At 39.9% G+C, this 11,329-nt stretch overlaps 1 protein-coding gene across 1 annotated transcript; it reads left to right on the top strand.

Moving 5' to 3' along the window:
• Positions 1-704: 704 nt before the first annotated feature.
• cplx3b (complexin 3b) lies at positions 705-8,285 on the top strand. The gene is made up of 3 exons (XM_028015455.1): positions 705-1,334; positions 5,075-5,162; positions 5,255-8,285. Exons 1-3 carry the CDS (start codon positions 1,177-1,179, stop codon positions 5,477-5,479), a joined length of 471 nt encoding a protein of 156 aa, XP_027871256.1. The 5' UTR covers positions 705-1,176; the 3' UTR covers positions 5,480-8,285.
• Positions 8,286-11,329: the final 3,044 nt, after the last annotated feature.

The following is an 11,329-nucleotide window of genomic DNA, read 5'->3' as shown; positions in this document are numbered from 1 at the left end:
TCTCAAGGATTTTAAGTTAAATTTATTAGTTCTAAACTCAAGAAATCTGTCAAATATAGAAGAGTGGCAAAAAGCCTTAAAAAAATGTTACTTCACATTTTTCTGAGCAAACTATCTCTAAAGTGAAACATGGTGCCGGCTGCGTTATGCTGCATTACTTCAGCATGGACAGAGCAGCTGGTCAGAATCGATGGAAAGATGGATGAGACAATCCTAGCGTGGAGGTTCACCTTAGAGCAGGACAACAAAGCCAAATGTACGACCAAAGTTAAAATGGAATGGTTTTGATATAAAATTATTCATTTTAGAATGGCTATTTCTAAATATAATTAAAAGTTTGGCAAAGCCTAAAAATTGATCTTTGCAGATACATCAAACCTGACTGACCTTGAGCCATTTTGTAAATAAAGGGCTGAACATTTCTAGATGTGCAAAGCTGGTCTCAAAAGACCTGGCAGCTGTGGCAAAACGTGATTATTGTCTCACGGGAGAAACAAATGCCCGCCACACTTTCCAGACAGAGTTTAATTACTAAACAAACAACTGGAAAAACGTCCCTTTTTCTTTTCACTTCACTATCATGTGCTACTTTCATGCAATCGGGACGCTCTCATCTGTTGACAAACTGTGCGGCGGCTGGATGTCCCTGAGAGAGACGGAGGCACCGAAGCGACCAGGAGAAACTCACGCTCGTCACGTGTAGTTTTCTTCCCCGAGTCCATCGCCGCACGTCCTCAGACGGCGAATCACGGCATCCCGAGCCGTGTGAGCGCGCTCCGAGTCCGGCGGTGTCTGGGATTGGGTGGAGGGAGGGAGTGGTGGCGGAGGAAGGAGTCACGGGATTGGTAGAGTTCAGCGCCAAACTTGTTGACTCATAACTGAGCTGCTCCTCTCCGTCCATCTCGACACGGAGCTGTCCGGGGCCAGTGGTGCTGAAACTGTCAAGCTATCCGACGCGCCTCCAGGGCTGATAGCACATTCCTCTGATTCCAGGTTCAAGCATTTCCCAAAGTTACGCTCATTTTTTTTTTCTTTTGTATCCCTTTTTTGCGTCAAGACTCAAGGCGTCTGATTTGAATTTGGAAGAAATCTCCCCACAACCCCGCCGCTCTCTCCAGGAGCGCACCGAGTCTGTAACGTCAGCCGCTCAAACCGAGGACTCTCCGGACCGCAGCCATGGCTTTCATGGTGAAACACGTGGTGGGAGGGCAGCTGAAGAACCTGACAGGCGGCCTCACGGAGGAGAAATCCGAGGGAGAGAAAACAGAAGCCTCCGCGCAGGGAATGACTCAAGAGGAATTTGAACAATATCAGCAACAATTAGAGGAGGAAAAGTAAGCGCTGACTGAAATATGTTGTGTGGAATAGCAATGAACAGGAAGTTAATTTATTGTTGTTTTCCTTTACGAAATATGTCAAAATTATGGCTTATGTGATTCTATGGGTAAAAAGCGAGGAGCGCTCTGTGCGCGGCGCGCTTTTTTACGCACCAGTGCAATAATAGGAGCGCTCCTCACACAGCTGCTCCTCTCGCCCGGAGGAGCTCTCCATCTCTATGCTCGGACAAAATAGAAAAAAAAAAAACCCTCACGTTTACATTTATTTATTTATTTATTTATTTCGCAGAATACCTTTACTCTGCCTGGGGCGAAAGATGTTCCTGATTGTTGTGCGATAGGACGCATGAAAAATCAGGTGGAACCAAATTTGCATAACTTACGTTAATTAATTCAGAGGCGACTTTCGTCATTTCTGTGTGAATCTTTGCTCTAATACGTTTTAGTGTGTGTAGTTTTCCACAAAACTAAAGCCACTGATGAAGTCATGAGATGTAAAAATGCAAGAATAAAATATAGCAAGCAGGTCGTCAAAGTTGCCCCAGCCTTTAAAGCTGGACTCTACGAAGCCCTGTTAGATGATCAGTGTTTGTTCATGATGCTGCATATTAGGACAGAGAAAATGTTCCCTTTTCCTCTGCTGATTCTGGCTTCCTATCACCATCAGCTAGCACCTCCCTTCTAACACTTTCATCAAAACTGTCTTTTGGGACCATGTGCAGACATTTTAAGAGTGAGTGGGAGGTGAAGCCATTAACACTCAGCAGAGCCCACTGAGCTCCACAGGAGAGATGCCTGACACTCTTCCATCATGACGTGACCTTCGGTGGGAAAGAATTATTAGTCAGAAGGTGTTAAGCTTGAACATAGATCAGGAGAAGCTCCTCCTGCTTAGGTTAAAACAGAGTGAGACTTTTGAGGTGAAGTGTGGGCTGCTCACACTGCTATGATGACACATACAGACATTTCATCACCCTGAGTCGCCAGGACACAACAGTGACACCCTGGGTCAACTGATGCCCTTGAGAGACAGAAGACACAGAAGCTGCACATTGGTGTGCGCTGCATGGCCTTTCTATGTTTGGCATGTTAATCTGAAGTGATCTCCGGATCACACGGAGAAATGAATGCTCCATCTCAACGAGAAGAGGACCTTTCCTTTGAAACAATGCACGTCACTTCTAGTGTTTCTTTGAATTTTGATGCTGCTGCTGATTTTATCCAAGTGTTCACATTTCAGCCGTATCGATGGATCATTTTGTCCTAAGGACGCACTTGGTTTTCTGATCTTGCACAAAATGTTCTCATTTTGTTGTTGTTCTGACTAGATGTTTGACCTCTGGCTGTTCAAGCAAGTTTGATTCAGATTGTGTTGCCCGACTGGCTCGCAATGTCTGTGGCTCACAGCAGATTTACCACTTAACATTCTAGCAGTTGGAAGTGGAGAAAACACTTCCTGCCTGCCCCCTGCTGGAGGCAGCACAAACTGAGGAGACAAATCCTATCTATATGGCAGAATGTTGGAGGGCACTCCAACTGTTAAGGTTAAGAAGGAGGAGGATTGAGGGCTTGTTAAGAGCTTCCAAGTGTTGAAAAAGAAATATGTATATTGGAGAGGCTTTTAATTTCCTACTTCTTTCTCATTTCCTGAAGTTGTCATTTTCCTTGCCCTGCTAATGTGGTATTTAGTGGCTAAAATATCTCACTGCTAAATGAGAAATAAATAAATATATCATATGGAATAAAATTTTCCCAAACACATGACTCAACATATAGTGAACTTTTAAACTATTTTAAGTATATCTGATTACAAGTGTACACTTTGTTATCCACAAGTATAATATATTAGATTATGTAAAAATCCAACACAATTTTTCCTTTTTCGGCTTGCTGGGAAGAGCTGAAACTGAACAAATGTTATACATTAAACTACGTCTTATAACATTTTTGTTGACCTATTTTAAAATGTTGCAAATTAGACATGACCACTGAAAATACCAGTGTAAAGATTTTTAATTCTACATTTACTACTCCTTTGTTTCCAAATGTGTGCCTCAAAGCTCTGATTCTGGACATTTGGACAATTTTACTGTGAAGATAGAGAAGCAAACATGTCACCAGGAAGAGCAGAAAATCAAACAAAACTACCATTTCAAGATGATAAATTAAGGAAGGTAATTTTCTTAACACATTTTAACAACATTTTCTGCTCTTTTAAATCATTTCAAATTGCTGCAAAACTAGTTAGTCTACAGCTTGAATCGTGTGAGTTTGGTATTGTTGTGCACAAAAAGAGGTAGTCTTGTCAGCAGAAAATATTAATAAATGTCTAAAAACTATTAGTAATTGATCATCTTTAAGACATATATTTATTCATTTCAACATGTGAAAAGCAATAAAAAAATGATAACATTTGCATCGGTTTTCTTCTAGCCTGTATGAATTAATCTATCGACATCAGATGCTCAGTGAAGGTCTAAATTCAGGCTTTTCAACCAGCAGCTATCATACCACACACACATATCACAACACATGAAATTTATTTGCATCACAATAATGACTAAAATATATTAAGCTTAATATACATTGATGTCTACCATGTACTGTGCTACTTACAAATCAGAAAATATCCAGTGATCACCTCAGTGAACGAGAGGAGGTTGAAAACACAAAATTATTTCCTAAATGACGATGACATTCTGATTTTGTGACAAGGTGGTTGCTGTGTGTAGTACATAGAAATGAGTTACAAGATGGAGGATCTGGTGGAGCACATGTTGCATGTTTGGCCATGTGCTCTCGATCTATTGGTGCTTCATCACACTGGTAAAGAGGACAAAGGATTTCGGAGGAGTGGGATTTGCAAATATCTCCAGAATTCTATTCCTGGATCATGAGAACGATCATTCATACGAATGATGTTCCAAGATAACAAAGAAGGATTAGTTGACAAGAAAAGTCGTAACTTGTCACAGACTGTCCAGACCAAGTTAAGTTTTGGGTTAACTTTGGGTTCATTAACAAGTAGCTGGAGCAGAAGAGAAAAGATATTACATCCTTCCTTCAGTGTGGCAGATGTGGAAAGGGGTGAAGAAATCTCCATTTTGTTAGTCCACAACAATGGCACTGTTGTTCCACATTACCCTCCATGACCCAGCCTGGTAAAAACAAGCCCCTTCTTCTATGCTTTGCTTGGTACAGAGCAGAATCTCTTAGCTATTGAGAAACGATTGCTTGCTGGAGGTCTGGACTCTGTTGAAATCTTTAATTTTACCCAATCACTAACGTTTGGCCGTGACGTATGAACTGAATGGCTTTGTTCTCTTCCACCTGAAACTACAGGCAGACTACAATTCTAAAACACAGCGGAAAATCGAAGTTATCGTTTACAACTTCTATTTCTGTTCACTGGTTGGCCTGGCTGAAATTCTACCACAGAAATCCAGCTCTATAGGAGAAATCCCATCGCGTAGGAAGGCAATGATCAGGCTATCCATGACCCAGACCAAGTTAGAAACTTGAAACTCATTTTTTCCATGTTCAGATTAATTGATAGAGGCTTAATATGAAGGAGATATTGCGACTGGCATGGTAGGTTCTGATTTTCAAGAAGCCTAATAATTATTAGGAGGCAACCTTTCTTTGCCGTGTTTGGTTCAAAGTAGAGCTTTTTCTCAAGCTTTTACTCCTTACAGAACATTCTGCCTGAAGGCTGTAATTTTCTTCCTGTCTTGCAGACAAGAACGAGAAGCTAATTTTGCCCAGAAGAAAGCAGAGAGGGCTACAGTCAGAACCCATTTTCGCGAAAAGTACAGACTACCAAAGGTAATTTAAAGAATGCATGTACTTCAGCTTCTCAGACAAACATGTGAAACTAACATCGGCATGTTTTCTCTTCCTGTGTTTCTCCACCTCAGAATGAGCTCGACGAGACCCAGATCCAGCAGGCAGGGGACGACGTAGTGCTGCCCACAGAGCTGGCCAAGATGATTGCTGAGGACAACCAGGAGGAGACGCACAAGCAGTCTGTGCTGGGCCAGCTGTCCAACATCCAGAACGTGGACATCGACCAGCTGAAGGACAAAGCCCAGGCCACACTGGAAGACCTCAAGAAGCAGACGGAAAACTGCAATCTCATGTGAAGTGGGTCTGACCTGTTCCACAGAGTTTCACTTGTGCAGATATTTATCAGAGGCAGAGCTTCTCCAGGTGTAGACATTTTCTCATTGCTCTGGTTGAATGTCAGTTAGCAGAGTTGCATAATTATAGTTTTATGGAGATCAAAATCAGACTGGAGCCTACGAGATCTTTGGCTCACCTAACCAGTTAAAACCATTTTGAGTCTTAATCATCCTGAATGTTGTTCATGTTTTACAAAAAAAGAAAAAGTAAGAAAATGAGCCAATATGCACTCTGATAAAACTGAAACCAGTGAGATCATTTCTGCAGGTTTGAGCAAGTTCTTCTCTTGGTAAATTTGTACAGTGCACCAGATCCTTCATTCCCTGTATTCCCATTCTCCTTCGCTCTCTGTACCTGGCCAGTGACAACACCATGCAGTTCTGCAGCAGAGGTCGTAGCAGTGTGTATGTGTGTGATTTTTCCTCAGCAGAGGAATTTTATTGGCTAAGGCGTGCATCTCCAATAAAGTCAGGACCGCTGGGGTCAGCTGCTTGGTTGGAACAAGAACACACATGCACAAGCTTAACACTCAGGGCCGGCCTAAGTTAGAACTGGGCTCTAAACAAAATTTGATTTAGAAGACCTTCACCCACACGCCAGAGTTTCTACAACCACTTTTAGTTTGCATTACGTCTTCATTCTTTTTAATGAAATATTGGTTGATAAAAAGTGTTTTAGAAGGTGAAAACAGCCAGTAGACCCTGGATATTGGGTACTTTTTCTGACTTACTCATAAGCTTTCTCAGCGTAGTAGAGTTAGGCAGAATGGGTGAGTCTGACTGGTTTTGCTTTCATGCTACAAAAAAGTTGTCAGTTATTTTCAAGTGTATTCTTCAGCCATTGTGTATCAGTTTTGTTTCTGAGTGTAGTTAAGAATTGTGTCGAACTATGACAATTATTAGCCATAGCAATGCTTCAGCGGTTCTTATTGACTTTCTATTGAGAAAGAGGAGCGATTCTGAGCTCCAGTTAAACTCTGAGTCATCTCCTTTTGGGATTAACATTAGCTTACAGTATAACGCAAACATTCATAAGTACATCAAAAAAATATTCTTAAAATTATCAGGTATAAAAGCAGGTACAAAATGTCCCTAGAACGGCATTGAAATACCTCCTACCTGGTCTTGTGGCAAGTAGTTTCATCTTGAATGCAAAAGAGTCGGGTACAAAAGCAGACTACAAAAGTGTGAAATGGTAAATTAACGAATTGACCAGCACTCTGGTCAGAATTAGAGGACTCTTTGAGGACCCTGCAGGCCTGGGGGCCCTAAACAGCCTTGAGCCGGCTCTGCACACCAGCTCATGTTAATTATACAAACAAAATCATACAATTTAATGGGCAACAACTGTTTAGGACAACTAAAAGGTTCATCTTCCATGGCATTTGTTTTTGTTGTTGTTTTTGCAGCCTTTCTTGTGAGCCTTGTTGGTCAAGGCTGAAGCTCCAAATAAATGAATCGCTTTCTGAGCGGTTAATTTATTAAACAATTTATTTCTTTATTTTTAGTTTTACTAAAACCTACAAATAATTACTCACTTGTTTAGGTGTGAAGACTTGCAGTGATGAATGCTTTACATGAACATGTAACTGTGTGCAAAGTTAATCTGGCTTCCATACAATACCATTTCTATCCACTATATATATACAGTATATATATATATATAAAAATTGTGTGTGGATCTGTTTATATGCTGCTTTCTGATGGCTGCTCAGATTGGTAGAAAGGAAATGCTTTCAGTCGTACGCCAAAGCCTTTGTTGATAACACTCTGACCAACACAGAGGAAATGGCACGGATGTCAGATTGTTTGCCTCTGGTGTGTGTATAAATCCAGCTGAGTCTACATGCAGATATTTATGTTCTATGTAGAGTTCTGTGCTGTTTGGCTCCAGCAGGTTGATTCTCATCATTTCCAACAACGCGTTGAGTCTTGTAGTGTCGTCATCCGTCCCGTGATCCTCGCCTCGTCCTCCATCTCATCTGCCATCTCAGTATTCGCGTTTTTCGTGCTGGTGGTTGTTGTGTTGTTAAGCCAGTGTGATGTGCTAAACGGCGTCTTTGTGGAAGGAAAAATAACGAAACCGTTCCTGTAGCTGGGAGTGCTTGCAACATAACAGAGCACACAGTCAGTCAGTGTAGGCTTAAAGTGGAATCCTGCCTGCGATGTAAGGAGGGGATTCAGTGTTGCATTAATGTGAAATACATTTTATTTTATGTGTCCAAATTTTAGACTTTTGTTCCAACTTCTGTATGGCAGGATTTTTGTGTTTTATGTAAAAGAAGCTTACTGCTGTGTGATTTCCCAAAATTAAACGGAAATTTTATTTTGTTACGTGCCACGCTGCTATTGAATGAAGGCCGAGGCAAGACGTTTTGAGTGCAGTGGTTAATTTCTTGTGATAGAGACTATTATATTCGTAACATATAAATAACATAGGAGGAAAGTTGCAATAACTTATTTTTAAACAAAGCTACTAGAATCTGCCATTAAAGATCAGAACATGGTATCAATAGTTGGAAGCCAAGCCATAAATTACAAACTATTTGTTTTATATAGGTGTGAAACTTGAAATTAATAACTCAATAATCCTAATACACAAGTGTAAATTCTGTGCTGTTATTCTGTGAATCTGATTTTTAAGGAAAATGCTGCAAATGGCAGTCTCTTCTTGATCTTTGGCTGTTTCACTGTCTGTCTGTAACTGTGAGAGTTCTTCGGTGATGTTCCTTTTTGAGTTTTAACTGCAATAAACAAATTTTTATGATGCTGTGGTTCATCTTACTTTTGTCTGAACATTTTTGGTAAAACTGCAGCCGCTTGAACACCAGAGGGAGACAAAAATACACAATGCACAGTGACGGCAGGCAAGGTGGAGATTTTTACTCCCATTTAGCATTGGATAATAAGAATTCACAACATGGTACATGTCCTGTGAAATAGAATTTAATATAGGTGGAATGTTAAATTAATTTTAGTTTATGCAACAAATTACTTTATATAGAAATTAAAGAGTCTACAGCAAATCCAACAACATTCCTTCACTTTAAATGCAAAACATCCAATTTGATCCAAATAAAATGCAGTTCTAGACAATTGAAGTATATAATTATTAGCAAGTTGTTGTTAAATGAAGGAAATTAACCAAATTTTTATTCTCTATGTTTTTAATTAAAAAAAAAAAACAGAGAGAGCTATGAAGTTTTTATCAAATTCATGAGTCCCTGGTCATCATGCCTCTCTACAGAAAGAGAAATATTTGCAGTTTACCCATCAAAGTCAAAAGTACTAGGACATAAATCTCCATTACTTAGTTTCTTTGTTTTTCATTTACCATTTGCAAAAGTTTTCACATACACTTAACTTTTTCACTTTTTGCCACATTGCAACCACAAACTCCAGTGTATTCAATTGGAATTGTGTTGATATTCAACTACAAAACTGAAGCTGTTTGTTCACTAATGATTAACAATCTACTGAGGGATTTCACAGAACAGTGGTACTTAGATTAAATTAGACATAATTATACTCTGTTTACTGATTACTTCTGAAGTGCATGTTTAAACATGCAAATTATTTATTCATGTGTTTGTTTGTCTAAAAGAAGTTATTGTAGCCTTGGGTAAATTTCATCTTGGGCATCCAACTGTTCTGGGCAGCTCCTGCAAAAACTGGCACAAGCTACATGAGGGGGTAGACGTGGACCAACTTTACCCCCTCAAAAAAAGAAGTTAGTTACCATTTCAATGGCAGGAAAGCCTGAGCTATTGCTGGTTTTCAAGTGTGGTGTGAAAGGGAATAGCTGTAAAATATATTGATGCTGAACCCCTCCCTATTGATAGGCTGCAGTGCGTGAACAATCTTCAGCCTGGAAAGACACTGGGCCACTGCATGGCCAATCTGACACAATTAGGGTGAAACGGGCCAGAAAATAGCATTCTCCCCTATTCTCCTCTCTCAATCGGGGCTTAAAACTGAGCAGAATGACAGAGAGGGAGGGGTAGGGTGACAATTAGCGAGGAGCTGTAAGAGAAAGCAGCCATTCCTGCTCTGGTGAAAGCTGGAGCAGAAAAGTTGCAGATGTGACCTTTCTGTAATGGAATGCATTTTGCAAGCTCCCCTCCTGGCTGCTGTGTTTTGCGAGAGGAAGCCAAGGGGGAAAGACCACACAGATTCGTGGTTTTGTGCAAGCAAAATTATAACCAGTTTTCATCCAGCCTGTCTCTTCCTACAGTGCCTGGTAAAAATCTGCATAGCTCTTGAACATTTTCACAATTTGTAACATGCCAACCCAGAACTGGGTACACAAATGCATCTCAGCCTTTCCTGGATTAATTATTTGAAGAACCACATTTAGCAGCAGCTACAGCTGCCATATTTACAGCTACGGTGTCTGAACTGGATTTAGGTCTGGACTTTGACTGGGCCATTCTAACAAAGGAGTGTATTTTGAGCGAAACCATTTCAAGATTCAAGATTACGTTATTGATCCCCACAGGGAAATTATTTTGTCCAAATAGCACAGAATAATAAAAAAAATGTCAGAGTTAAGAAAATAGGAGATAATCAAAGTTTACTCTCACATGTTTGCAGTAAGTTGAACTTGCCTCAGATGTTGTTGTTGTTGTTTTACTGTGGTGCCTTGTATGTAGCTCCATCTATCTTCCCATCCACTATGATGAGCTTTCATGTTCCTGATTAAAAAAAGCATCCCTACAGCATGATGCTGCCACCACCAAGTGACCATGTACAATGTTAATTTCCCTTACTTCCTTCTACATATGCTCTCTATTCCCTATGGCATGTGGCTACATACTACAAATGTTATATATATATATATATATATATATTCTTCAGAATAATCATTGGCTTCTTTGCTTCATGTCTGACCTGTCATCATTCAGTAGGTTTGCCGTTGATCCATATCCTTTTACATGGTTCTGAATTAAAAAGTGGTCCTTGAGATGTTCAAAGTTTAGAATCTCAACCTGCTCTCTGCTTGTTGTTCACAAATGTCCTCTAATACAGTGGTTCTCAAATGGGGGTACGCGTACCCCTGGGGGTACGTGGAGGTACTGCAGGGGGTACGTGAAGCTTTTCAAAATATCTTTAAAAAATCAGTAGGCTCCTCATAATAAGTCTTGGGAAAAATTATTTTGTAAAAAGTTCGATAAAATATAAATGTGTGTTCATGCACTGAAATTTATATTCAGTACTTAGTTTCAATATCCTTTAAAATAAAACGGTTTGACTGGTTTTATACCTTCCTGGTGGTCACCGTCTTCTGTTTTTCTTTTTTGTTTAACCATGCAATGTTTGTAATATGGATGTATTTGTCAGGTTCACTGATATAAGTTGTTTGGCTTTAATAAATCAGACAGTGATTTTACAGCACTGTACCTCTTTTTAATTCCAAAAATGTTTTGCCCGTGTCAGGGGGTACTTGACTAAAAATATATTCTTAAGGGGGTACATCACTGAAAAAAGTTTGAGAACCACTGCTCTAATAAATCACCTTCACAGAACAGCCGTGGTGATACAGTGGTTAGGAGTTGATTTTATTCACTAATTTGGCGACTTTTGAAGGCAACTGATTGCACTGGGTTTTTTAATGAGGTGTAAAATTAAAGGTAAACACAAACGCCACAAACCTGACAGACTTTTTTTTTTTCTTTTTTTGCGATAAATAAATAAAACTTATATTAATTTCCTTCTAACTCCACAACTACGCACTACTTTGTGTTGGTCTATCACATAAAATCCAAGTAAACCACACTGGAGTGTGGGCTTGAATTTGACATGTCAGACAGT

Source organism: Xiphophorus couchianus, chromosome 4 (genome assembly GCF_001444195.1).
Source record: "Xiphophorus couchianus chromosome 4, X_couchianus-1.0, whole genome shotgun sequence".
In the NCBI taxonomy this organism is placed as follows: Eukaryota; Metazoa; Chordata; class Actinopteri; order Cyprinodontiformes; family Poeciliidae; genus Xiphophorus; species Xiphophorus couchianus.
The sequence above is the reverse complement of the archived record's forward strand: the minus strand, read 5'-3'. Positions and strand labels throughout refer to the sequence as shown.

Excerpts from the sequence above, each read along its gene's own strand:
- cplx3b (XM_028015455.1), top strand. The coding sequence starts at position 1,177 with ATGGCTTTCATGGTGAAACACGTGGTGGGAGGGCAGCTGAAGAACCTG. Across the intron at positions 1,335-5,074 it reads CAACAATTAGAGGAGGAAAA|ACAAGAACGAGAAGCTAATT; the intron begins GTAAGCGCTGAC and ends CCTGTCTTGCAG. Across the intron at positions 5,163-5,254 it reads AAAAGTACAGACTACCAAAG|AATGAGCTCGACGAGACCCA; the intron begins GTAATTTAAAGA and ends TCTCCACCTCAG.